A 27047-nucleotide genomic window follows, 5' to 3' on the forward strand; every position below is an offset into this window, starting at 1 on the left:
CTTTTTCATTCTGGGGACACAAAAGCCATGGGGACCAGCCTCTCAGCGTGTGTGTGTGTGTGTGTGTGTGTGTGTGTGTGTGTGTGTGTGTGTTTGTGAGCTCCGGGGGTGGGAGAGACTGACATGTCAGTGATTTGAAGGGTGATCAATTCAATGCTGGGTGGTGGCAGATACAAAGCCTGGTGGGAGGACCTCCAAGGAGGCACCCTCGTGCCAGCCACCCACCACAACCGGGTGTGGTTTTCAGGGGCAACTAAGTGGCTGCAAGGAGTCAGGGTCTCTGAGGAGAGAGCAATGGCCATCCTCTCCCACAAGTACAGACAAGGGGAGAACTATAATAGAACAACTGAATGTGGTCATTTAGAGATGATGACTTCGGCCAGAAAAGTGCCAAGAAGCACGATGGGCTAGGGAATAGGTAAAGCCCAGGACTCTGTAGACAGCAGGCTCCTCCGTCCTGTTTTAATGCGGGGCTGTGGGACCTGTGTACCGCTTACGGATTTTGTTGTTTTTCTTGTTTTTCTTTCCTTCCATGCTAAGGTTTAGCTGGCTCCCCTTCAGCTCACTGGGCTGTAGCTTCAGTTCTAAAACGGTTTCATCTCTGGGTTTCTTGCTTGTTTGTTTTCGAGACAGGGTCCCTCTGCGTAGCCCTGGCTATCCTGGAGCTTGAGAAGTAGACCAGGCTACCCTCAAATGCACAAAGATCTGCTTGCCTCTGTCTTCAGAAGGATCTGGTCCTGGTCCTGGCCCTTCACCGCTACTACACCCAGTTGTTTTATTTGTTTGTTTCTGAAACAGGGGCTCTTGGAACCCTTGAGTTCCCTATGGGGTAGAGGTTGTTCTTCCTGCCTCTAACTCTGAATGCCGGCTGGGAGCCCAGTCACCATCATGCCCACTAGGCCCAAAAAAAGTTTCCTAACCAGCCACCATGTAGAGTGGCTTATGCCTGTAATCCCTGCATTCCAGAGTGGAGTTTGAGGCCAGCTTGGGCTACAGCGTGAGCTCTGTCTCGACAACAAAAACTAAACAAGGGCAGGTGGGATGGCTTAGCAGGTCCAGCCAGCTGACCTGCGCTCCATCCCTGGAACCCTAGTGGGAGGACAGAACTGACTCCTGAAAGATGCCTTCTGACCTGCACAGGAAGGCTGAGACAGGCGTGCATGCTTGTACCCAGGCACATGCACAATGATAATTAAAAAAAAAGGGGGGGGGGCTGGAGAGATGGCTCAGCGGTTAAGAGCACTGACTGCTCTTCCAGAGGTCCTGAGTTCAACTCCCAGCAACCACATGGTGGCTCACAACCATCTGTAATGAGATCTGATGCCCTCTTCTGAAGACAGCTACAGTGTACTCATATAAATAAAAAAAATTAATAAAAAAATTAAAAAAAAAAGAAAACCGGGAAGGAAGGGAAGCCCACCAGAAGTGGGAGTGTGTGTGTGTGTGTGTGTGTGTGTGTGTGTGTGTGTGTGTATCAGACAAATGACAGAAAGCCAATGACCCATGATGTGTTGAGGCCCCATACCCTGTGTGCTAACCTAAAAATTAAAAACGAGAAAGAGGGGTTGGGGATTTAGCTCAGTGGTACAGTGCTTGCCTAGCAAGCGCAAGGCCCTGGGTTCGGTCCCCACCTCCGAAAGAAAAGAAAAAAATAAATAAATAAAAAGGAGAAGGAACTCGGAATCTTATTTATTTCCTTTGAGGCAGGGTTTCATAATGTGGGTCTGGCTGGACTGGAGCTCACAGAGAGCTGCCTGCCTCTTTCTCCCCTGGGCTGGGATTAAAAACATTATATCCAGACAAATTTTTTTTTTAAGATTTATTTATTTAGTATATATGAGTACACTGTCGCTGTCTTCAGATACACCAGAAGAGGGCATCGGATCCCATTACAGATGGCTGTGAGCCACCATTGGGAATTGAACTCAGGACCTCTGGAAGAGCAGTCAGTGCTCTTAACCAGCCTTCTCTCCAGGCCCCAAATAAAATATTTAAAGAAATGAAACAGAACAGCAACAACAATAACAACAACAACAACAACAACAAAATGCAGATGGGCGTGAACTGGGCGTGGCTAGCGCAGGTCGGAGGTGAACTGGGCGTGGCTTGAGACAGGTGGTAGACAATTGGTGGGCAGGCAGGAATCGGAGGAGGTACTTCCAAAGTGCACTTAGGTCTGCTTTTTGCATAGGACATCGACTATGTAGAAGGTTGGGAGACAGAAAGGGTGGGCAAGTAGCAGGATGCAGAGATGCTGAGGCCAAGTCCTGAGCCCCAACCTCCAAGCCCTCTCCCGCCTGCCCCAGGCTGGCACTCTCATGGTAAGGAGAACTTCAGCTCTGTTCTCACTCTGGCTCCCTGCCCCTTTCCTTCCCCATCTTATGTTATCTCTATTCCCCTCTGCCCTAACCATTGCGTTCCAGCTACCGGGCCCGGGACTGACCACTCCCGGGGCTCATTAGAGATGGGTGGAGGAGAAACTACCGAGGATGGGGTACATGGGTACAGTGAGTACCCAGAGCTCCTGAAGCAGGGGTCTTGTGAAGTGTAGAGTTTTCCCAAACCCTGGTCCCATTCCAAAGCATTGCAGTGAATCTAAGTACTGACTTCTTGGTAGAGATGATTGACCAAATCAGAACAGGAGCCTGCTGAAAAAAACCCACTTCTTCTTTACAGATGCGCTCCGGGGGAGCTTGCTCTGTGGCCTGCCTGCCTGGGAAATGGGTTGGGAGGCGTGGTGGTGATGGAAAGGTTTTCCGGAGCTGGGGAGGGCTTCAGGGTCCTCCACTCCACCGGAAAGAGTGCCTGAAGGTTCTGTCTGTGCGGCCACTTCTCCACAGGGACTTCTCTGAGGCCCAGTCCTGTCTGTGCTCAGAGCTTTGGGAAATGAAAGGTGCTAGAAAGTTCTCCCTGGAGTTGCTTTGGGGGTGCCCTGCTTGGGGTTCCTTAGGCGGTATCCTTAGGTGCTTGGGAAAGAAGACATCATTTTCTGGACACCCCATCCAGGAGGAAGAAAATGATTGGAATAAAGGTGATGAGCTGGGGTGGGGTGGGAACAGCTTGAGACAAGGTCCTGGGGCAGGGTGGGGGGTATGGTTAGAGAGAGGGATCTGAGTGGGATTCAGATAGGCTGGCATAGCTAGAGGGTATGGTGAATAGGTGGAGAAGTGTGCAGGGGAAGCACGGGCCTGTAGCTGGAATGTAAGCAATGATGGTGGTAGACTAGGAAGGGTCCTTTCAGAAGAAAAAGGCTGCAGACAACCCAGGCCTGGCCAGATGAAGAACTGAATGGGGCAGGGACAGGGTAAGGACCATAAGGGGTTTAATGTAGGGTGGAACAGACCCAGGAATGGGGTGAGTCTGGGCTGGAGTTAAATGAATCAAGGGTGTTGGGCTGGGTCAATTATTCTGGGGAGATGGAGAAGGATGTCTGGGCCTGGAATCTTGGTGGGTTTATGGCTGGGGATGAGGGTGTGCTGCCAGGTTGGGGACGAGGACAAGACAGGTGCATGGGACTGGCCCTGGGAGCAGAGTGGAAGCTCAGTGTCGGGTGTTGGCCAGCAGGGCGAGGGGCGTGTGTGGGACGCCCCGGGGCAAACTGGGAAGGGGGGGCGGGCCTCCCCCTGGGCCCGGCCCAGGCGGCGCTAGGACCGAGCGAGCCGAGGGAGTGAGCCGGGCGGAGCCAGCGCCCCCCGCCCCCCGCCGGCCGGTTCCCCTCCCCCGGCCGCTGGCTCGCTCGCTCTCAGCGCTGCAGAGGCTCTGAGGCGGCGGCGGCGACTCCCTCATTCCCTCCCTCCGGTGTCGGTCGGTCCGCCCGTGCGTGCGTCTGTCCGTTCGGCCTCCGTCCGGCCCGCAGCATGGCCGGCGTCAGCTTCAGCGGCCACCGCCTGGAGCTGCTGGCGGCGTACGAGGAGGTGATCCGGGAGGAGAGTGCAGCCGACTGGTGAGCCCCCCGCCCCCGCCCCCGCCCCCGGCCCCTTTGTCCCCAGGCCGCCGCGCGCCTTTGTTTCCCCGAGGCTCTGCCACCGGGAAGGGAGGGGGAGACCCCGAAATGGTGCAACGGCCCGGGAGAGCTGGGGAGGGGCTGCCTTTGTGCGAGCCGGGGGAGGGGCCGGTCGGGCCAGGCTGGGCGTGCGGGCCGGGGCGCCCTGAGGCCGCCCTAGGCGCACTGGGGACCCGGGAGCCGGACGCCAGCCACGCGGATGTGGAGCCCAGACCTGGGGCCTGGGGTCCTACGGCCCTGCCGGAGCCCATCCCCCTTCCCACCCTGCCTCCCTTCACGGGCCCGGGGGACAGGTGTGCACGGGCCAGCCAAGGGCACCTTCGCCACCTTCGAGCGGGCGAGGACCGGGTGGGGATGGGGCGGGGACCCAGCTAGCGGAGCCGGCCGGGCCACAGCACAAAGGAAAGCTAGGGCGGGGGAGGAGCGCCGAGGGCTGGGGGCCAGCGTGCCCCGCCCACCGGGGGCTTCTCAGGGTTGTCTCTCCCCGCACATCTAGGTTAGGGTGTGATACAAGGAGGTTCACTGCCACATGGCAATCACGAAGTGATTTCTTTATCCCTCACGGATCGCAGAGGAAGAGGCAGGGCTGAGCCCTCTCCCTTTTTGGAGGAGGAGATCGCTGGGACTAGGCAGCTAGGCAGGAAACGACTCAGGAGATGGACCGGAGCAGCTTGGCTAGGTGGCCATCTGGGAGGAAGCGTGGAGGGAGGCCCCGTAGAGAGACACCAGATGAGTAGATTTCTGGGACCCTACCCTCTTCGCTCAGCAGCAGGGGGTTGTCAGCCTCAGATTGGGGCGGTGTGAGTGGATGGCTTCTCTCCCCCTCCCCGGCTGTTCTCCACCCCGAGGTGGAGGAGGGTGTGAACCACCTGCCTTGGACTGAAAACCAGGGGGCTCCAATGCCCCTTTCTGAGCACAGCCCCCAAGTGTTGTTCTAAAAAAAAAAAAAAAAAAACCCCAAAAAAATCCCCATTTTGTATTTGGATCCTTTCGTTTGGGCAGGCTGGAAGTAGGCTGTCGTTAAGAAAACAGAGGCTGAATAGTTAGGGCTTAACAGTGAGGGACCCCCCCCCCCAGTTGGGCTGGCTTCACTCTCACCCTAGGGCAGCCGGGTAGGGGGGCTGGAGGACAGAACAAAATAGCCATGCGTTCAAGCCATGGGTACTGCAGCACTGGCCGGCAGCCAGGCCCAGAGGGATGGACTCAGGAGACAAGTTCTTGTGTCTTGCAGGTCAGTTATAGGAGAGGCCAGCACAAGCACAAACCATTTCCACATTGTTGTCCCAGCCCTGCCCCTGGGGGGCTGAGATCATTGGAGGCAATCTGGGCAAGTGGCCTGTTTGAGGAGCCTGTTTGAGGAAGTGGCCCTGCCTGAGGAGAAACACTGGCCAGAACCCTTCCTTCTCAGTTGTGGTCCATGGAGTGTAGACAACACCTTGTATCTTTTAACCCCTCGAGAGCCGAACACTGGCAACCCAACACAGGGGCCGCCAACTACTTCTGCCCCACATCCTGCTCAGAATAGGCCTGGGCCTCCACCACCAGCAACATCCGTGTAGCCAAAGGGAGGTAGTTACTCAGCCCTGGCCTCTGCCAGCCCCGTCTGGGTTGTGTGAGGGATATGTGCAGATGTACCCTCGCATATCTGCTTGCTTACTTCCAAGGGCCTAAACAGCATGTTGTAAAAGTGTGGCGAGGATTGCATCTTACTGAAGATGGTGTGATTCCTCTCAGCTCTTATCATGCAACCCGGAGCTGGCTGAGATCTCAAGGCTCAGGACAGACCCTGAATTTATCAGTCCAGCAGGAGGGGTGTCTGGGTTAAAACGTTGGGGCACGGATATTTGGCATCTTGCGGCTACCTTGACTTTGTGTGTGTGTGTGTGTGTGTGTGTGTGTGTGTGTGTGTGTGTGTGTGTGTGGCGGAGCTTGGGGTTGCTGACCCCCTAGGAGGCAGGGTCTCTTAAGGACCACCATCCTTGTGCTGTAAGCAGGTCACTGGGGAAGTCAGATTGTGTAGTGGGAAAAGCCAGCACCACCAACCCTGGCTATGGTGTGATTCATTGTGTGAGAAGTTCCTGCTCTTCTCAAGTACTCTGAGAAAAGAGGGGGATGGGCAGAGTCCATCTAGGGGTCTCCGGGGCCTTTCCAGTTCTAGCTCACTGAGAGCACGCTGGTCTTCAACCTTTCACTGCTAGTGTCCATGCTAAAGTCGGACTCTTACCTTGCCCTAGTCCAGTGTCTCCGGCTTAAATGGTGGATGAGCGTTTGTGTCAACATTACAGATCCCTTGTGGTGTTGTTTTGTGCTGGACCCAGGACGGAGGCAGCAGTATTTGTTAGCACAGTCAGAGTCCCTGCCTTCACAAACTGACAGGACAGTCTCTGTCACTGCCAGTGACTGTCTCCAGGGTCTGGTGAGGTGTGTCCCATCTATAGTCCTCTCCTCTTCTACTTTGTCCTGATGTTTCCTAGCTCCTACTTGCCAGTCCCAGAGCACCTGTGTTATGTTAGAGAAACTGTCCGGCAGGGTCTGGGACTTAGTGCAGATGGCTTTCCCCATTCTCGCTGAGCTCTGGGCCGTGAAGCTCAGACTGAAGCTGGCAGTGGTGTCCTGAGTGGTCTCCATGTACAGAAAACCCAAGTGCAACTGTAGGGCAGAACGTGTTTCTCAGAACTGAATCCGCGAGCCAGTGTGACCCAAGTGTGGGTGTCAATGCACAGTCGTTTTGGAGAGGTGGGCTAGCAGAGCTGAGAGGATTTGAATGAGGCCTGGCCTCTGCGGAGGAAGGACTGTGGCCCTATCGGGGAAGAGGGGCGGTTTGGAGGTAGGTGGGCATAAAGGGGCTTCAGAGAGTCTTGAGACAGAGCAGCCTACCCCAGAGAGATGTGATGGCCGGAGCTGTGTCTTGGAAGGAGCCAGGATTCCTGGTGCTGGCTCAGTGTTTCATCTGTGACTAGAGAGGGAGACACCCTGTTTCTTTGAGGGCTCTTTGTTCCTGGCCATGGGTTAGGGCAGCCTGACAGGTGGTGGGACAGCTGTTGGAGCGGCTGGGGGAGCAGTTGCACCAAGGGCTCCAAGACATGCAGCCCACCTGTGTCTCTTTGTGGGGAAAAGCAGGGAGGGGTATGGGAAGGGGAGGGGCTGCGGGGGCTATTTGGCCATCTTAACAGGGGCCAGCAACCCCTGGGGCATGGGGTTAGGCCCTCCCTCCTTCCTTCCTCTCCCCCCTCCTCCCTTTTTGCTCCTTTCTTCTCCTCCCTCCTCCATTTTTTTATTTTCTCCACTTCCCTCCTGTCTCTTGTCCTCTTCCCCCTCTTTTTTTCTTCCTCCTCCCTGCTCCCCCCTTTCCTCTATCTCTGCTTTTCTCCTTTTCTCACATACCCCAGCCTCCTGACTTAGATAGGAAATGGGAGACCAGGAAGGAAGGTTCTGTGCCCTTCTGAATTCTCAGGGACCAAGATTCCCTTCTCCATGTGTCTCCAGCTTGATGCCTGCATCGGGATGGGTTGAGGGGAGCTCAGGGGAAGTCTCTATATTACCTTTCCATGAGATGGATGCTTTAGTATGCCTGCCAAGAATAAATAGAGCAAAGAAGGCTAGGAAGGAAGGAAGCTTTTCGGTCAGCTTCAGTCTATATGGTAGTCCTAGAAGGCGTCAGTGAGGACAGGGACAGCCTCGGGGCTGGAAAACCAGGAGATCTTAGGGTCAGAGACAGGGAGTGATCACAGCGACCTCACCCCCATCTCAGAGAGGGAGAGATTGATTCTGAGGATGTCCCTGGGGTCCTTTGTGTTCGAGGAGAATGCAGCTCTGGTGGGCTGGTTTCTGTGCCAATTGCTGGGTTGCCATGGTTACCAGGGGATGCCCAGCATCGAGCACCAGATTCTTCTCCCTCCCAAAAGGGGGAGGGGCGGCGGGTACCAAGGCACGCACCAGGTAGATTCCTGGCTCTGGCCAATGAGGGATGAGAATCATGGTCGCCAGGGAACGGTAACCAAGGAACCGTTGCCTTGGAGCCTCCATCGCACACCCGCTCCACTGAGTTGTGGGCTGCCAGGGCTAGGGCCGGACGATGAGCTGACTAGGCAATGATTTCTCCCCCACCACTCCCTGGCTGCCATCTGACCCAGGTCTCCGACTCAGCGGAAATGATGCCTGGCCTCCTCATGACCCACCAACGATCAAAGCTTACCCCTCCTCATCCTGTTCTGCCCTGCCTGCCCCCTCTGGTGTCACTCTCCCTTTCTAGTGCCTTCTCCACCCAAAATTGGCTGCCTAGATCCTGACAGTTCTGAGCCACTCCTCCCTCTCCTCAGGGCTCTGTACACTTACGAAGATGGCTCAGATGACCTCAAGCTTGCAGCATCAGGAGGTAAGAATTCCAGCCGTTCCCTCTCCGTCCCACCACCCACTCTGCTTGTTTCGGTCCCCTCCCACTTTCCTGCCTCCGTCCAGCAGACCCACGCTTGTCTGACGGTTGTCCTTCTTCCTCTTGGTCATCCCCGCATTCCTCAGAGTGTAGAGAGAGTTCCTGCTTCCTGTTGAACTTCTGGGAAGACAAAGTTGAGGAAAAAGCAATTTGCCCAAACATCATACAGCTAAGGGAAGGGGCCTGGTAGGGTGGGTCTGGCTCAGTGCTATTCTTAGAGCTGGAAGATTTCCTTAAGGAAAGCTTCACGTGCCTCGCTGGGCACCAGCACCTGGTAAGACATGAGAGGTGTGATCCCTGAGAAATGAAGATGTGTGAACAGATTCCTTTGGTCCCGCCTCAGATCGGGCCCAGGAGGATTCAGAGGCAAAGCTTGAATCCTGTCTGCCCCTTTGTCTCGTTACACAGAGGCCTGAGCCTCCAGCTGTGCAGAACAGAAATCCCCTGGGAGTTCTAGGCCCTTGTAGGGGGAAGGGTATAGGAGAAGATGACTTGTCCCAACACCTTCTTGGTTTCCCCAGAAGGAGGCTTGCAGGAGCTTTCAGGCCACTTCGAGAACCAGAAAGTGATGTACGGTTTCTGCAGCGTCAAGGACTCCCAGGCTGCCTTGCCAAAATATGTGCTCATCAACTGGGTATGCAGCTGTGGGATGGGGCTGGGAGCTGAAGGCCCCAGAGCGGTGACATTCCACCCATAGCCACTGCTGGGGAGAAATCCTGCACTAGTTCTTGGGAACTGGTTCTCTGGGCCCGTAGGCTGTCACGCCTTCAGGCTGTTTCTTCCACTCATCCTGTCCTGACCCCCGTCCTCCCCCCCCTTCACTGGGTACCTTGCAGGTTGGTGAGGATGTGCCTGATGCCCGAAAATGTGCTTGTGCCAGCCATGTGGCCAAGGTGGCTGAATTCTTCCAGGTAGGTGGGGACTGGGTCTGAGGCGGGCATGGTGAGCCACCTAGGGCCAGGTTTGTACGCAGATGGGGGCTGGTAATGGGTGTTTGGATGCCACCTGAACACAGCTTTTTTTATGAAGGGCGTTGACGTAATTGTGAATGCCAGCAGTGTGGAGGATATCGATGCTGGCGCCATTGGGCAGCGGCTCTCCAATGGACTGGCTCGGCTCTCTAGCCCAGTGCTGCACCGCCTGCGCCTTCGGGAGGATGAGAATGCTGAGCCGGTGGTCAGTGTATTCCCGGGACAGGCTGGTCTTGTGTCACCTGTGTGACCTGGTCCCCAATCGGGCCACCCCAGGCCCTCTTAGCCCTCATTCTGCACATGTGACCGCTCGCTTGGTCTGCTCTCGTGCTCACACCCAGGCTCTTGGCTCTGCAGGGCACCACCTACCAGAAGACGGATGCGGCCGTGGAGATGAAGCGGATTAACCGTGAGCAGTTTTGGGAGCAGGCCAAGGTGGGCAATGCCGTCCCTGAGCCTTCACGCCCAGGTGTCCCTACCTGAGCCTGCAGGGTAGCTCTGACCTCTCCGGGCTGAAAGAGCAAACCCTTTTGGTCTCCCGCACACAGGGCTCATCCCCCTAATTCCCAGAAGGCCACCTCCCCAGCCTGGGTGGGAGTAGATTGGAAGGGCCAAGGCTAGCCTGGGCTCAGGGCTTGTCCTTCCTGGGTGTGGGGTGCAGAAGGAGGAGGAGCTGCGGAAGGAGGAGGAGCGGAAGAAGGCTTTGGACGCCAGGCTCAGGTTTGAGCAGGAGCGGATGGAGCAGGAGCGGCAGGAGCAGGAGGAACGGGAACGGCGCTACCGAGAGCGGGAGCAGCAGATCGAGGAGCACAGGTAAAGTCAGGCCCAAGGCAGAGGAGCACCCCGCACTGAGCCCACACTCAGGGGGCTTCCTGCACTTCTCGTTCCAGGAGGAAACAGCAGAGTCTGGAAGCTGAAGAGGCCAAGAGGAGGTTAAAGGATCAGTCTATCTTTGTGAGTTATTTCCCAGGGCTCCTGTGCCTGCCCAGGGTCGTGTGTTTTCCCCCCTGAGAGCGTGCACGGGCATTCGTATCAGCAGAGTGTCAGGTCCAGCACTTGTCCTGTGGGGACCTGGTGTTTGTGTGGAAAACAAACAACTAAACAACAACAACAACAAAACTCCTTTTAGGTGCTTTTCTCCAAATTGGAAAAAAAGACCCACCTTGACTCAGCCCCTCATTAACCTGGCTCCTCCATCGCTTCCCCCCTTGAGATCCGGGGGACTTGGGGTGTATTAGTAGTCATGGGCTCTGCAGTTGGGGTTGGGGGGACTTGAGAATTAGGCTTTGTGATGAAAGGACTCAGAGCTCCTGCGTGAGCTTAGGCTGGTCTTACTAGGGACATAGGCAAGCTCTGGAGCAGCCTCTTCTTCCACTGTTCCTAATCTATACTGCACAGCCGTTCACAGCAAGGACTTTTGAAAAAGCCAGGTTTTGTAGGGATCGCAAAGGTGCGTGCACACACAGAAGTAGACTAGTGTAGTGACTTCTGGATTCGCCCTTCATCTTTGTCACCTATCAGCATCTTAAGCAATGGCCGAGGAAGTTTTGCTTTTCTTCAGAGTTCATCTACTGCTTCAAGGTATCCCATGGGAAAGTAACAACATTGTAGCCAGCTGTGCCCCTTTGATTTCAGGTCCTCCGAGAAAGGCCCCACTGAATTGAATTTTAGCACTCTAAAATGGTCCCCCACCCACCCACCCTCAAGACTGGGTTTCTTTGTAGCCCTGGCTGTCCTGGAACTTGCTCTGTAGACTAGGCTGTCCTCAAACTCCCAAAAATCAGCCTGACTTTGCATCCCAAGGGCTGGGATTAAAAGTGTGTGCCACCAGTGTCCAGTTAAAATGACTGAACTTAGGAATTCTTAGGCACTGTACTGCTTCCTCCCCTGTTAATGAGTTTTAGATTTACTTTTGTCATGTATGTGAGTGTTTTTCCTGCATGTGTGCCCCTGCATCGTGTGTATGCAGTGCCTGCAGAGTTTAGATGTTGGCTCTCCTAAAACTGGAGTTACAGATGGTTGTGAGCCAGCACAAAGGTGCTGGGAACCAAACGTGGGTCATCTACAAGGGCAGCAAGTACTCCAAACCACCGAGCTATCTTTCCAGATAGATGGTTCCCTCTTGGCCTTGGGTTCTCATGTATCAGAATGCTTAGGCACAACGGTGCTTTGAGTCTTCCCCTCTCTCTCCTACCCACAGCTCTAACTTGTTTCTGTGGTGTTGACATTGTTCACAGTTAAAGCCTCTATGATACGCATGCTCCTTTTATTGTGTGTGTGTGCGCGTGAGTGCTCATGGGTGCTTGTGCATTTGTGGACAGCGTATTTACCCATCATGCACTTGTTTGTTTGTTTGTTTGGTTTGGTTTTTTTCGGAGCTGGGGACCGAACCCAGGGCCTTGTGCTTCCTAGGCAAGCGCTCTACCACTGAGCTAAATCCCCAACCCCTCCCATCATGCACTTGTAAAGGCCTGAGGTTACCTTCTGGGGTTTCCCTCTGTAGCTACCGACTTCATTTTTTGAGGCAGGTTCTCTCTTTGAACCTGCTTACTGTATAGCTTGACTGCTTGGCTAGGGAGCCCCTGGGTCTGCCTCTGCTGGCTCAGTGTGTGTCCTGCTGGGGATCCAAACTTCAGAAGTCATGCTTTCTCCAGCCTGCGTCTGCTCCTTTCTCTAGTGGCAGCAAAGTAAGTTCTAGGTTCTATGCTCAAAGGCAGAGCTCAGAGCCAAGAGTGGTGGCACAAACCCGTAATCCCACCACCAGGAAAGTCGAAGCAGACAGATCACTGCGACTTCAAGGCCAGCCTGGTTTACATTATGAGTTCCAGACCAGCCAGTTCTAAAAAGTAAGACCCCGTCTTAAAATATAAGAAGAAAGTTCTGCTCTTCACCTAGTTTCTTCCCTTTCTCTAGCAGCCCCTTCTGCCCAGTTTGCCCCACAAACAGCAGGAGATGTCAAATAAGAGACTTTTCATGTAGTGAGTTCCGTTGAACAATACCAGCCGTGCTGGTCATTCACAGACGTGGGGCTTCATCCTGTGTTGCTCACAGAGGGTGAGGGAAGTGACCCCAGAAACAGGAAACACAATGCTCTGTAGTCTGTGGTATCTACTGGGAACTCCCTGAGGGGACCCAGAAAAGGTAACGACCTGAATGAACCAGGGGCTTCTTGCTCAGGAGTTAGTGGCCGAGCAGAGAGAGGCCTTAAACTGGAGAGGCCTGACGGTAGGTCAGGCACTCGGGAGACGTGAGCTGACCTCCGATGCCAAAACACGGGGTTGGGAAACGGGATGAGTACTCTAGCCTGTAACTGGAGCATGCAGAAGACATCATGTCCACATCTAGCAGAGTGTGTGGGCGAGTTGGAGCCGGGATAGATGGTGTGGTTGGAGATATGAAGGAGTCTAGATTAGTCTGAGGAAGAGAGAATGTAGCCAAGTAAGGGGCCCGCCCACCTACAGCCCTGGGTTTCAGTCTTAAAACATAAGCCAGGAAATGGCCAAATGGAAATTAGGGAGTGGGGGCAGGGGGTCTGCAGTGAACTGGGCATCAGGGCTCCAGTGTAAGGGCAGCTTCCGGATGACTGTCCACCATGGTGTTGGGAAACTGGGGGCCCGGGTACGCAGCTCAGAGGTAGAACGCTGTCCAGCAAGCCTTCGCCCCCCACTCCCAGGGTGGGACACACAGAGCCAGAGAGGGGGAATACAAAACAAACTAGATACCCAGAGGACTGTGAGAGATTCCATCTTAAAAAACAAAAGCCAAGGCAGGTGGTAAAGCCGTAAGTTCAAGGCCAGCTTAACAGTTTAATGAGACCCTGGCTCAAAATAAAAAGGGTGTAGCCACTGCTAAGGCATTTGCTTGGCTTCTGTGAGGACCTGGGTACAATCCCATGTATGACAAAATGAGAAACCAGATTCTCTTTTCAGTTCAGTATGAAACCGATAGCAGCTTAGTGATAGCGGCTTGATTTATGTGGGGTTAACACCTTGCTCTTGGGGCCTGAAGAAGTGGCTCAGCTGGGAAGAGCAGTTTCTCTTCCTGAAGATCTCGGCTCAAGTCCTGGCAACCCACATGTTGGGAGCCATCTGTGGCTCCAATTCTAGGGCTACAGCGCCCTCTTTTGGCCTCTGAGGGCACTGCACACACGTGGTGAACAGACATCCATGCTTTTAAGATAGGGCATCACAACACCACCCAGTCCACCGGCCATATTCAGCTTGTGCTCTGTGTGGCTTTAAGGTAGCTCAAGGACCTGGAGTATTCTAGAAGCTCCTGGACACCTGGTGAGGTGGGAAGTGAATGAGTCTAATACTCAAGGCCTGACTGGTCTGGGGATGAGGTGGCTGCAGACATCGAAAGAGAAGGCTGTGGAAACTGGGTACTGAGAGGAGCAAAGTGCCAGCTTTGAGATCCTGCTGGGTTGGGAAGAGACGCTCAGGACATTGTCCCTCTGGTTTCCAGGGTGATCAGCGAGATGAAGAGGAAGAGTCCCAGATGAAGAAGTCGGAATCTGAGGTGGAGGTGAGAGCGGGGGAGTGGCAAGTGAGACAGATGGGCAAGGGCTGGTTCAGACGGCTAGCCCTGCCCAGCTCTCTAACTCTTCCCTTGTGCCCTCAGGAGGCAGCTGCCATCATTGCCCAGCGGCCTGATAACCCACGGGAGTTCTTCAGACAGCAGGAACGAGTGGCTTCAGCCTCTGGTGGCAGCTGTGACGCACCCTCGCCCTTCAACCACCGACCAGGTAGTCCTTGGTGCCCTCCTTGCCCGATCCGTACTCCTCAGACTGTGGCCCTAAATCCCTTTGGGACTTCTTCTTGGAAAAGAAGCCTTTCCCAAGGACTCCTTGGAGAAGGCAAGACCCCCCTTTCCGTGTGCTTCCACACCCAGCTCTCCAGGTGGTAGCACCCCCCCAGAGGGGCTGGGTTGGGGGGTGGGGCACTGTCAAATGGCTTTGGCTGAGTAATGGCTGGTACTCAAGGCCTGTTGATCAGTTTGGTGAAGGTTCACACACACTGCTGGTGTCGGAAGCTTCCCTGCAGGGCTGGACTAGGTCCGGCCTGAAGGCTTTGGATGCATGTTGGTGGGATCTTGCTTTGACCTTTCAGTGTGAGCTCCCTGGAGCAGCTGTTCTCTGGGCTCGCTTGTTCGCTTCTCCTTGTGTGGCTTCCTCCTCCCCTTGAAGCGCCCTTCCATTTCTTGTCCGCTGCTCTGAGTATTTGCATTTACTGTGTGCTTGGTCATGTTGCTGGGGTTCCAGGGGCATGGCAGACTATACCCATTCACGCTGCTACACAGAGGCTGGCTGTGTGTGTCCCCATGCGTGTATCTGGTGGGGGGCATCAGATGGCTGGCGGCTGTGGCCCAGCTTGGCTGAATGTGCACCTTGGCTGAAGGTGGCTTGGACATCTAGGGCTGGCCCTGGGGGTGGGTGAGGCCTTGGGGCAGGGGTGGGGGAGACTGACCCTCTCTTGTCCTCTGTCTCTTTCTCTGTCTGTCTCTCTTGGCAGGTCGTCCGTACTGCCCTTTCATAAAGGCATCGGACAGTGGGCCTTCCTCCTCCTCCTCTTCCTCCTCTTCCCCTCCACGGACTCCCTTTCCCTATATCACCTGCCACCGCACCCCAAACCTCTCTTCCTCCCTCCCATGTAGGTAGCAGCCCCAGGCCTCGGCAGGGTGGGGTAAGGAGGGCCCCGCTTCCCAGCAGCCCCCTCGCCCTTTCTCCCCCAGCCTGACTGCCGACTGCTGGTGTTTGTCCCCAGAGCAGGTACTACCTGCCTCTTGTCCCTGGCCCTGTAGGGCATTGGCCCCCAGCGGCCTGGTTTACAGGGTCTGGAGCAGTAATCTGGCCCCTGGGGGGCCTGGGGAGCTCACAGCCCCCACCCGCACTCAAGACACAAGGTGGATAGTCCCGAGTCCACCTAGCTCCAAGTCCTCACTCACTAGCCTGGACGTTTGCTCCACAGGCAGTCACCTGGACAGCCACCGGAGGATGGCGCCCACTCCCATTCCCACCCGGAGCCCATCTGATTCCAGCACAGCCTCCACCCCCATCACGGAGCAGATCGAGAGGGCCCTGGATGAGGTCACATCCTCGCAGCCTCCACCCCCACCTCCACCACCCCCACCAGCTCAAGGTAAGAGAAGGGCTCCACCGGTTCCCATTCTTCCATCAGTCTCTGGGCGGGGGGAGGGGAGACCCTGGGTTGCCACGGTAACGTAGTTCAAAGGACCCGGACCACTCCATCACCAACACTACACTGGTAAGGATGTGGCTGTAGCTGAGGACAGCCCCGGTGTTGCTGTCAGACTTCTCTAAACCTCATTGGCTCATCACTGAGGAATGTGGCCTTCCTCCCAGGGGTTTAAAAAGAGTGGGTGAAAGGACCGGGAGGTATGACTGATGCTGAAAGATGCCTCTGTGGTAGGTCCTGCCCAGAAGTCCCAAACTCCTCTCTTTTCAGTGGGTGGGCAGGGCATGGTACACTGGCCCAGGGCATCTGTCCTTCCTCAAGGGGACTGACTGCATTGTGTCCTTCGTGTGCGACAGAGGCCCAGGAGTCTGCTCCCAGACTGGACGGTGAAGAGGTCTGCAAGGAGGCCAAAGTAGCAGCAGCTCCTCAGGTCTGGGCTGGCTGTGCAGAGGAGCCTCCTCGGGCACAGGAACCTCCCCTGTTGCAAAGCAGCCCCACGGAGGACTTGATGTGCACAGAATCTCCTGAGCAGGCTGTCCTGGCGGCCTCTCCAGAGCCTGATGCCTCTGTCACCTCAGTAGCTGATGCTCATGCAGCTGACACCATCGAGACCACCACTGCCACTACTGCCACCACTATTGCCGACAACGTCACCCCTGCCGCCGCCAGCCTCATTGATCTGTGGCCTGGTAACGGGGAAGAGGCCTCAACGCCTCAGGCTGAACCCAGGGTGCCCACCCCACCCTCAGGTGCTGAGGCCTCCCTGGCAGAGGTGCCTCTGTTGAATGAGGCAGCTCAGGAGCCGCTGCCACCAGTGGGCGAAGGCTGTGCCAACCTTCTTAATTTCGATGAGCTGCCAGAACCTCCAGCCACCTTCTGTGACCCAGAGGAGGAAGCCGAAGGAGAGCCGCTGGCTGCCTCCCAGGTCCTAACTATGCCCTCAGCCCTAGAGGAGGTAGATCAGGTGTTGGAGCAGGAGTTGGAGCCAGAACCTCATCTGCTGACCAATGGAGAGACCACTCAGAAGGAGGGGACCCAGGTGGGACAGGGGGAGCCTGGTGGGAGGGACACTGGTCAGTGCGGAGGGGGAGGGCTGACTGCTTGTAGATCCGCGTTGAGAAGCAGCTCTATTCCCCCTTCTCCATCCCTGCATTTGTTCCCTGGCAGGCATCTGTGTTTCCCTAGCAACCCAGGATTCCAAGAGTGGTTGCTGGGGAAACAGGCTCAGGCCTGATAGATCAGCTGTAGTCCTGACAGTTGGGGCCTGGTGACCGGTGCTTTTATTAAAATAAATAAACAAACAAACCAAAAACAAATAACAAACCCCAGCAGGCCAGCGAAGGATACTTCAGTCAGTCACAGGAGGAAGAATTCGCCCAATCAGAAGAGCCATGTGCAAAGGCTCCACCTCCTGTATTCTACAACAAGCCTCCAGGTAGTATCCCCGGATGAATGGTGGGAATTCTGGCTTCCGGATGGGATTGGAGGGCTAGTGGTGTCACTAAACACGGTTGGCACAGCTCTTATAGAGGTTGGGGGTGGTGGTGGTGGCAGCACCATTGATGGATCTACCCAGCCTTCTCTCCTCTCCCAATGTATCTTAGAAATCGACATCACCTGCTGGGATGCAGACCCAGTTCCTGAAGAGGAAGAGGGCTTCGAGGGTGGTGATTAGTAGTGGCGACTGCCCCCTGGCTGCCCTCGCCAAGGCTGCCCACCTGCAGTGGCCTCTGGCCAGCCGGCTTGCAGCGCCAGCATTAGCAGCAGCCCCGCCTGGCTCCCACTCTGGATTCCGGCACTGGCCGGGGACCTGTCTGCTTCTCTACCCACAGGGCCTGACTTTTACAGCTTTTCTCTTTTTTTTAAAAGTTGATAGACTTGTACAATTGACTGGTTTTCCTCCCGTTGGTAGTTGAAACAATGTTGCAGATTCCACCCCCTTCCTGCCCAGACCAGATTGTAGCTTAGTCCTTCCTGCTCAGCTGACCAGGGTGGAGGCCTCACCCTGCTTGGGACCTGGTGGGGGTCGGGGGTTCTGGTGGGAAAATGTTCCCCCCCATCACTTTTCCTAGTTTTATGTTTCTTGGAAAAAAAATATCACTTTGTATTCTCTATCCAGGGCTTCAGATATTTTGCACGAAATTTAAAACATGGCAATAAATGGCTCGTGGGCTCTGGCTCCCTGGGACCCCACCCCTTCTCTTTACCCTCGCTGCTTGGTCGAAAGGAATTATCAGACCCACCTGGGGCCCCTTGGCTTCCCGCCCTCTCCTGCCGGGCAGGTCCCAGGCTGGAGGTCCTAGGCGTGATTCAAGTCAGGGTTTATTGATGGGACCCAGTGGTTTGGGTGGCCCCTCCCCAATTCCTTCCTCTCTGCTTGGGTTCTTTTTCACATTAACTTTTTTTTTTTTTAAGCACAAACTTATGTAATGGGTCGTGCTCATGTCTGTTAATAAAGAAATCCAGATCCCTTCGGGCCTGCTGCTCTGGGCCTCCAGGGGTTGATCTGGCGTGGGCGCCGGCCCTCACGACCCGCGTCCCAACTCCTATCACCTCCGAGGCTACAGGGGGCGCACAAAAGCTGGTTAAAAGGAGCCGGAACATCCCGCCCTTAAGAAGCAACCTCTGGTTTCCCAGGGCTAACTCCGTATGCCCGCCCTCCGCCCCCAGGCCAGGACTCGGGCACTTCCCTAAGGTCCAACATGCCCGGTCACTAGCACCTTGTGCTTAAAGCAGCTGGTATCCCCCTCCGCTTGTACCAAAGCAGATCACACACCTTTATTATCCTCAAAATGTAACAAACAGGGTAAGAAATCCCTCCCTCCCCCCACCCCTCCCTGCAGTCCAAGGGAAGCATTTAAAAAGCCTCGCAGTCAGGCTAGGAGTTCGCCCGTGGGGCTCGGGACGCCGAGCGCCCCTCTATACGGCTGTAGTCCTCCCAAACAAGGGGATGGAGACGGGCAGGCGCCAAGCTCCGTGCTCCAGGGGCTCTCGGCTGCTGAGCTCTGAGTCGGTCCAGCTGGGGAAGACACGGCGGCTGCGGTCCGCCTGCAGACAGAGGGCAGGGCAGGGGGCGGCGGGCCGCGGGGCGCTGGGAAGATGCAGCGCCGAGGTATAGCCCCGGTCCAGGAAGAGAGGCTTGTAACTCGGAGGCGGCTGCTCCTGCTTCTCCGCGCTGTCGCGGCGGCTCAGAAAGGGCGTGACGATCTTGCGGTAGAGGCCGCGAGTGTCCGTGAGCACCTCGCTGTAGGGCGGCGGCGGCTCGGCCATCAGCACCGCCTCCTCGTAGCACGGCGGCTTAGACATGTCCGATTCCGCTGCGGAACGGGAAGCGGGCTGGTGAGGATGGAGCCGCCGGCCCCAGGCAGAAGCCTCGCCCAGCCACCACCACCCCAGCCCGCTTCTCCCGGTGCTAAGGGTGGGAGCCTCCAGCACGGGAAGGGAGCGCTTGCCTGCCAGAGCGCAGCCTTACCTTGGCGCGGATAGCTCCAGGGCCGGGGCGGCACGGAGAGGTGCGACGGCGGTGGGTGCGGCAGTGCGTGATGGTGTGGGTGCGGGTGCGCGTGCGGCTGCGCCGGCCCGTGGTGCAGCAGAGGGTGCACGTGCACGTGCGAGTGCGCGTGCACAGGCGCCTCCAGACGGCTGCGGTGCGGTGGCGGTGGCGGCGCCAGGCCCGGAGGACTTCCAGCCAGGCTGCCCTCAAGCTCGAGGGGCTCCAGCTCCAGGGCGCGCAGGTTCTGCTCCCTCAGTCGCTCCTCCTGGCGCCGTTTGAGGCGGCGGCGCAGGAAGCTGCAGAAGCAGCAGAGCAGGACGATGAGACCCCAGATGAGCCAGAAGCCGGCGAAGCACGTGAGGAACGTGTAGGTGCCCTGGGACATCACCATGGCTGCGGCGCAAGCGGCAGGTCCTCGTCAGCTTTACTGGACGCTGGGCTCCTCGGCGTGGCCCCGGGGCCGCGCCACGCTCCCAGGTGCCGCCAGTGTCACTCGGGGACCTGCGGCCGGGGGCTGCCTGCGGCGGGGCTCAATGGGCGCGCATGCCGGCGGGGGGCAACTGTGGTTCCCTCTCCTTTCCATGGCGCCGGCCGGCGCGGGCCTGCTTCACCCGGGGCCGCGAGCGACCTGCGGGGCAGACACAGGGCTCAGCGAGGCTCGCCGGGATCCTAGGTGACTCCCGGCCTGCATCCGCGTCCCGCGCAGGGCCGGGGATGCCTCCTCGGTGGGAACCCCCGCACTCCCCGGGGGCTGGGTGACGTCACCGAGGAATGACGTCACGCCCCGAGGTTTCCCCGATAGGGTTTCCCCGAATCGGGACCCGGCGACCGCGTGCCGACGCGACCCAAGACCGGCCAGCAGGGGGCGCGCAGAGTCCGCCCGCGACCCCAGGGTCCAGCTTCGAGGTGGTTTCAGAGGCTGTGACTACCAGGGCACTGGAGTAGTCCCGGCATCGTGTTTTGGGGGCAAGGAAAAGGGCAGAGCACCTCCTGGAGGCCCACCCCAAGCCCGCTTGGAGCCCAGTTTCTGCCCTGCACTGCTTCCAACTATTAGCCACGCCTGTAAGAGTCTGGCCAGTGGCTGTCACTGCATGCCACCGACCGGCCTTTGTCTGCTCCCAACACCGTGCTCTGGGCGTGGGCCAGTCCCGCTTTCCTTCCTCTAGGCGCCTCTGCCAGCCGGATTCTAGCCCCAACTCGACTTCCCGCACCACCTACTCATGCGCAAACCCCACTTGGCTGCACCTCTCTTACTTCTAACCCTCCCCCTTCCTTCTACCAATTCCTTTCCTCTTTGTAGTGGGGTGGAAAATAAGATCTGTCCTTCGGACCCACGTAGTCCTGCACTCACAACCCAGGCCTCCAGGTTCACCTCCTATTACAGCAGGGGGCTGAGGACATTTCTGCATGGGTGGGGGTTTGGGAGGGAGAAGTTGGGAGACCTGACTGCTTAGTTAAGGGGCAAGCAACAGACAGGTCACCATTCCTATGGAATAGAAATGGGTTTTTCTCGAATACCTTCTACCAGCAGCTTACATGACCCTCTGGGTAAGAGATTATTGCTAACTCACGGCTGGGAACTGGAAGAACAGTTAACTGCACAGACCGCAGCGCTAATTTGAACCTAGACCTAGCCACCAAGTCCCGGCCCACTGAGCTTGTGGGGAGGATGGCTTTCCAGGAGCTTCAAGGAACTGCCTGCCCTTGGCGCGCCCACACTCACTCAGCTTTGGTGGCCACAATTGGCTTAAGGCTCAGGCTGAAAGGGTGCCAGGCCTTGGCCACCCCATCTCCCCAGATGGCTCCTGTCTGACTCTCTGGCTGCCTTCAGCCATGTGTCACTTGGTGCCCGTGCCAGTCCTATCCTCCTGGGCCTGCGTTCCAGAGCAGACAAGGGTAGGAACAATAGCTCTGCCCGCCCCCTTGACAACCCCACCATGAGGCTGCCATGGTGATGAAGCCCAGATAAAAACACGATGCTGCCAGTCACTGGGAGTTAATTAAATCTGTTGTTCTCTTTCCTTGAGCCCTCGGGAACAGGATTGTTCAGAGGAAACAGGCACAAGCTAGAGGTTTCAAGCAAAAGGGCAGAAACGGTCCAGGGTTAAAGAAAGTATTTCCGTGGTTGGAGGTAATGATGCTTGCTAAGTTAGAAGTATCTGCCAGGAGTCAGGGGTGACTGTGTGGGTCTGCAATGATGATGATTTGAGCCCAGGGGACTAGCTATCATGGACAACATGGTGTTATGGTAAATGGAAGCTTTAAAGGAATCTGTCAGGGTCATCAGAAATCATTCCTTCTTTCCGTGTAGATTTTTGTTGTTTTGGGGACAGGGTGTCACTGTGTACTCCCAGCTGGCCTCAAACTCGAGCAATCCACCTGCCTCTGCCTGGATGAAAGGCATGGGCCACTACCACATCTGGCTTCATGCAGAGTCTTTCTTAAGAACATTAACATCAACCTGTCACTTCTGGTTGCACCATCCTTTGATAGATGAAGTGACAAGATCCTTGTCTCGTGCCACACAGCTAAAAGGAGGTGCTAGGGTTTAATCTGAATCTGAATCAGCTGCTGTCCACTTTCCACATGGCAAGATGTGAATGAAAGGCCAGCGTTTGTCAGCACTGGGCACCTGAGACCATAGGACACCTGGTAGTTAGGTTAACTAGTCGCCAAACTTCCTGTTGAGGCGCTGGCCCGCCCGTGGTATAGCTCAGGGAATGGGTAAGTAGTACTACAAGGAGAGAGAGTGGTAGCTTCAGGCTCAACACAGAGTAAAGTACAGAAGTTATACCCTAAGGGGACCTAGCTCAGCAGAGTGGGTGTTAGGCCAGACTCCAAAGAATGAACTCCAATTCTGTGTGCTTCTGTCACTGAGGCAAGGAGTAAGAGCCATTGTCCACTGCACGGTGCAAACTGAGGGTCAGAGGAATCTCTTCCTTGGGAACACAGGGCTGGCCTGGCCCCTGACAACAGCCAGGCTCCAGTGTCCAACTAATGCTAACCCCTCTCCTGCAGGGGGCTACAGAGGGCCACAGTCTGGCCTGCAGCCTCTCCTGTATAACCACAATAATTGCTCAGTCCATAAACGTCAAGAGGGTCATGCAGATCTTTGGAGATGCTCTACTGAACAGGCCAAACTTTTCAAAGCCCCCTGGCCCAAGGCTCTTCCTGCCTCTGTGCTCGCTTTGGCCCTAGTTGGGGGATCTGCAGACTCCACAATGTTGAGGGCAAACACCTGCCCCTTGTCCACCTCCCCTGCTGGGAGCCACGCCCTCGGATGGACCCCTCCTCCCAACTGGTCAAGTTCCTCATTCACTGGGTTTCCTCTCCCCCCACCCCTCGCCTTATCTTTTTGCAGATTATTAAACATTTCTTAGGATTCCATCCTGATTTGTGTAGCATCTGAGGCACTGGGTTTTCTTAGACCATCCTGGGATTACACCAGGGAAGAAAGCAAGGCCCCAGGCGTTCCCTAACCACTTTGCCACGTGTTTTCCTCAGGAATCCCCAAGATAAGGATTGTGCTCACTTCTGCAAAGATCACCCAGTTGTCTGCTTCTGGGCTGGGGGTGGCTGGTGGATTTGGGAAGTGTCTGAACTACGTGGAGGGGGAGCCTGTCCCAAGAGCTAGCATCACCACCTGATTTAAGTGTTCACATCTCTAGTCTGCACTAGGTCACCCACACTGGCCTTGAACTCCTTCACAATCCTCCTGCTCCCTCTTCCTCAAAGCTGAGTTCACAAGCAAAAGCTACCATGACTGGCTTCAGAGTTCAAATTTCTAACAATTTTCCAGCAGATGCCAGAGAAACCCCGTGACCTACATCATGGTCTCCAGAATGAATTCCTGCCAGGGCCTCTTGGCCTCCTCCACTGTTCCCTGGACATGGTTACCCTGAGCTACCTCATGGGCCTAGCCTGGATTAGGATAAAGCCTAGTGATCTTGGACTGTGCTAGAGAACTGACAAAGGCCTGATCAACTGGCACACAGTAGCTAAAGGCCACTTGTGGAAGTGACCGGAGGTGTCCAGTAACACTTCAGAAGCTGGACTAGTGTATAGCTCATCTTGGAAAATATCACTGAAAAAAAGCCATGACCCAGCTCTTAGCCTCTAGGGGTGGGGTTGTTTCGTTTTGAAGACAAGGTCTTGTTATGTAGCTCTGGCTGGCCTGGCCCTATGTAGACCAGGCTGGCCTGGAACTCAAAGAGATCTCTCTACCTGCTTCTGCCTCCCAAGTACTGGAATTAAAGGTGCGCCATGACAGGTAGTCGGGCTGCGTTACAACCAAAAACCCAGTCATCTATGAATTCAAGGAAAATGATATTAAGGAGACAGAGTGGTTTGGATGTAGTATGGCGTACAGGCCCAGGGTGGAGGGAGGAAGTGGCTGTCACCTGTCCTTGCAAGTGTCACGAAGGTGTCACCAGGCTGTACAGCTGTGGTCTCTGCAGCACTCAAGAGGCCCGGTCATGGCAGGAAAGGCATGCTGGGGGCACAGGTGACATTTCTACACCTCTTACTCACGCCGACACAGATGTACAGAGGCCACAGAGAGCTGAACTTGTCCCCCAGAGTCAGCCTGCCATAGTCTCACTCCCAGTAATCTCAGCAGGATCTGTGACCTGACCCCAGCCGAAGGGAATTGCCACAGGACACCAGAGACTAGTGGTGACAGATTTCCTCAGGCCCTCATGCCTCAGCTCTGGCCCTGTCTGGGGCAGTGGAGGAAAGGGGGCCATGAAAGCTCAAGCCCAAATTAAAACCTCATTTCTGAGGTTCTGAGTGTCTCTGTCCCTCACTCCCCGTGGATGTGATTGGCTCTTGCAAAGGAGGAGGCCACGTGGTAGGGAAAGATAATGTTTGTGCCTCAGAAGGAGCAGCACGTTTTAACACATCGAGCGCTGAGAGGAACCTGCTTCTGCCCTAGTTAACCCTGGGATCCCACCCTAGTCCCACACCTAAGGTGGCTTCTTTACCTGGAGAACTGGAATGCTAAGACCTGGCTGAGAGGCAGGAGAGACAGCCCAGTGGTTAAGGGCACTTGCTCTTCTTATGGAGGACTGGGTTTCAGTTCCCAGCACTCACATGGTGTGGCTCACAACCATCTGTAACTCCAGTTCCAGAGATCGGATGCCCTCTTCGGACCTCCACAGGGACCAAGCACACACACGGTACACAGATACAGTTGTCGGCAAAACACTCAGTCACAAAGGGAATAAGCAGGCCTAAAACAAACAAACAACCCAAACCAGTCAGACAATGCCAGAGTCAGTCTTGGGGGCCAGGGACACAACTGATGTGAAAACACTTTAATGCACACACCAACGTGTGGCCAGCTGAAGGCCAGCACCTGAGGGTGGTCCAGCAGAAATCCCCCACTTTACTATGGCCTGCATGCAGGGTCAAGAGTTAAGACCTGCAACTTTTTAAACACAATCCATGGATGTGTCTTGTTGGCCAATGATTCAACATTCATTTTTCCCAGCATTTGCACAAAGGTCAGTTTTAAGCATGATCTGGGAAACTGGATGATCTAGACACATGAAGTCCACATACAGCATGGTGACATTAACTAAGGAGCAGGCACCTCATCCCATTGCCCCTAGGACCCGCAGAGGGTCCCAGTCTCTGAACTGGTCTGTCTAACCACAGGGCTGGAGCACTGTCTGGATCTGGATTTGCCAGACTGGCTAGAACTACAAGCCATAAAAGGCCAGTGAGCTGCTATACACCAGAGACGAGGGGCTAGGGGTTTTCCCAGGGGGCTGAGGCAACCAGCCTGAGGCTTGGAGTCAGCAGGAGAGAAAATGGAGGAAGGAGACAAGAAGGCAGCTTATCACTAGCACACCCTGTGCTGCATGTGAGGGAGAAAGAAGCCAGCTGATTCAGCAGGAAGAGGGAAAGGTGTAACAAGGCTGGAAATGGGGAACTTCCTTACTGGAGGAACATGAAGGCAGGCTAAGAACGCTCCTCTGGCAAGCTCTATCTCCATCCTTTCCTGACTGGATCACATGGCTAAGAGGGGCTATGTCAGCAGAGGGACCTGCACTGGAAACCCAGGATACTGCTTACTGGTGTTTGACCTTGGGCAAGTCCCCTTACTTCCTGAACCCCAAGAGTCTTCATCTCTAGAACAGGGGTAAGAAACTTACCTTGCACAACTGCTCTAAGGATTAGGCGACTGTGGCTGTAGAACTCAGATTGCACACAGAGCAGGCAAAGAATGAAAGGAACCTGTGACTAATGCCCCAGGTCTCCCTGCCTGACTTCCCAGGTAGCATCCATTTAAGGGAATCTTATGCCAAGGCCTCAAATGCCCCAGATCCTGGGCACAGATATGTCACTGGATAGAAAGAGAAACCTAGGAATGGTTGGTTGTGGTTTCAGGGATGCTGTATCTGAAGTCTGTGGTCAGGGCTGGCATCTGCTGAGTCAGGTCCTGCTGGCAGGGGGGCCATTTCTCTCTCCAGAACACTGTCTGATGAGGGGAGGGGAGGTTGGGAAGGGAGCCAGAGGTCATTTCCTCTGACTCAGCAGCCATTCGAGGAGCTCCCTTGGGCAGGGCACCTCCATGTGGCCCTGGCCTCTTTGCAGGCCAACCTCCATGCCACCCTACACAGTTAAGGCATTGTGCACAGACAAGAAAGGGACACTGTGGTCCAGACAATGAGCTGGGTCGCTCCCATCTGGCCTGGGACTCAGCTCTCCTGGGTCAGCAGTGTCCTTTGCTCTGCTTTTATCCCTCCCTGGACAACGGTGGCTAGGACAGCAAGCGGAGGCCCACCGCGGGCCCATGATTTGGCACATGCCCTGGCCATGAGAAGGGACACTGCTAGCTTCTTTCCTCTTCTCTAGTTTAAAAAAAAATAATAAACACCTCCGGAGAACGATTTTTGGGTTAGGCCATGCTTCAAGGGAACGGGAGACCACCCTAGTGGTGATACTAGCAATGGTAGTTTCCAGACAGAGACCCCAGACCCAACCTCCAGGCCTCCTTCGCCCGCGGCAGGCCCAGGGTCTGGGCCGCCTCCACGTTTGCAGCCACCCTGGGAGCCCTGTTGCGACGACTGCAGCCACGTGGGAGCCGGCTCGTGCCCACGGAGCCGCTCTCCTTCACCCCCACCCTCGACGTGCTGAGGCAGGCACACCCAGACCGGCCAGAAGAGCGATGCTCTCTCCACAGTGCATCCCCTTCCCCCCCTCCCGCGCCCCCGGCCGTGGTGGGGGAGGGGGCGTCGCCACCCCGCAGTCGCGTTGCCGGGGAGCGCAACCCCGTTGCTGTGGCAACGGTTTCCAAGCGAACTGGTGGCGGCTCGCGCCCGGCTCGGGCTCCCTCGCTCACTTTCCCCTCCTTCCTTCCCTCCGGTGTGGGCTGGGGGAGGGGCTGCCCGCTGTCCCAATCGGGGTCCGGGTGGCGATACCAGGCTAGGGTTCCAAGCCACCCGCAGGGAGGGTCATCGGCCCGAAGACCATCTTCCGCCCGCGCTCTGTTCCCGCCCGGCCCGCAGCCGTCGCGGTACTCACGGGCCCAGGCATCCTCCTCGAACTCGTCTTCCTGCCTCGGGGCAAGCGGCCCAGCGGACAGAACCCCAAGCTTGGAGAAGGCAGCGGCCCCGGGGAGCAGACAGTGGCAACGAAAGCCGCTCCGAGCGCTGGGCTGGAGGCGCGGGGCGCGCGCACGGGCGCGTGCTGAGCCTGGCGTGCGCGCGCGCGCAGCCAACAGAGGCACCCCCCACCCCCTGCCACACGCCGCTGAAGCTGCTGCGAGGGAAGGGGTGGGTGGGACTCCGGACCCACCTGCCGCACCCAGGCGCAGCACAGAGGATGTGGGCTCGCAATACCAAGGGCATCCCAGCACAGAAAAAGTACACTCCGTCCAGCTCTAGGCAACAGGCTACCAAAAGGGGTTGGGGGTGAAGGACACACCGGAGCTTTGCGGTTACAGACG

General features: G+C 56.1%; 2 protein-coding genes and 1 long non-coding RNA gene across 9 annotated transcripts; 1 reads left to right on the forward strand and 2 right to left on the reverse strand.

The window, feature by feature from the left end:
* Positions 1-3677: 3677 nt before the first annotated feature.
* Dbn1 (drebrin 1) lies at positions 3678-18070 on the forward strand. 5 transcript variants are annotated; one of them, XM_006253655.5, is made up of 15 exons: positions 3703-3943; positions 8323-8378; positions 8957-9069; positions 9272-9346; positions 9465-9611; positions 9764-9841; positions 10068-10219; positions 10297-10360; positions 13871-13930; positions 14027-14150; positions 14917-15054; positions 15373-15543; positions 15957-16639; positions 16933-17035; positions 17205-18070. In XM_006253655.5, exons 1-15 carry the CDS (start codon positions 3858-3860, stop codon positions 17273-17275), a joined length of 2121 nt encoding a protein of 706 aa, XP_006253717.1. In that variant the 5' UTR covers positions 3703-3857; the 3' UTR covers positions 17276-18070. The 5 variants fall into 5 exon arrangements, with proteins under 5 accessions (XP_006253718.1, XP_006253719.1, XP_063132841.1 ...); NM_031024.2 differs by having other exon boundaries at positions 3805-3943; positions 16930-17035; positions 17205-17777; XM_006253656.5 differs by lacking the exon at positions 14917-15054 and having other exon boundaries at positions 3678-3943; positions 16930-17035.
* LOC134482675 (uncharacterized) lies at positions 4030-8974 on the reverse strand. The gene is made up of 3 exons (XR_010059076.1): positions 7546-8974; positions 6881-6959; positions 4030-6652 (listed from the first exon to the last, which is right to left on the reverse strand). It is a non-coding gene; the product is annotated as an uncharacterized LOC134482675 (long non-coding RNA).
* A 283-nt stretch (positions 18071-18353) lies between the features above and the next one.
* Positions 18354-26763, reverse strand: Prr7 (proline rich 7 (synaptic)). Of its 3 annotated transcripts, none has more exons than XM_006253652.5 (3): positions 26624-26763; positions 19073-19721; positions 18354-18917 (listed from the first exon to the last, which is right to left on the reverse strand). In XM_006253652.5, the coding sequence occupies exons 2-3, from the start codon at positions 19482-19484 to the stop codon at positions 18520-18522; spliced, it is 810 nt and encodes a 269-aa protein (XP_006253714.1). In that variant the 5' UTR covers positions 19485-19721; positions 26624-26763; the 3' UTR covers positions 18354-18519. The 3 variants fall into 3 exon arrangements, with proteins under 3 accessions (XP_006253714.1, XP_063132757.1, NP_001102586.1); XM_063276687.1 differs by lacking the exon at positions 26624-26763 and adding an exon at positions 25252-26335; NM_001109116.1 differs by lacking the exon at positions 26624-26763 and having other exon boundaries at positions 18360-18917; positions 19073-19484.
* Positions 26764-27047: the final 284 nt, after the last annotated feature.

The sequence above is a fragment of the Rattus norvegicus genome, chromosome 17 (assembly GCF_036323735.1).
Source record: "Rattus norvegicus strain BN/NHsdMcwi chromosome 17, GRCr8, whole genome shotgun sequence".
Classification (NCBI taxonomy): Eukaryota; Metazoa; Chordata; class Mammalia; order Rodentia; family Muridae; genus Rattus; species Rattus norvegicus.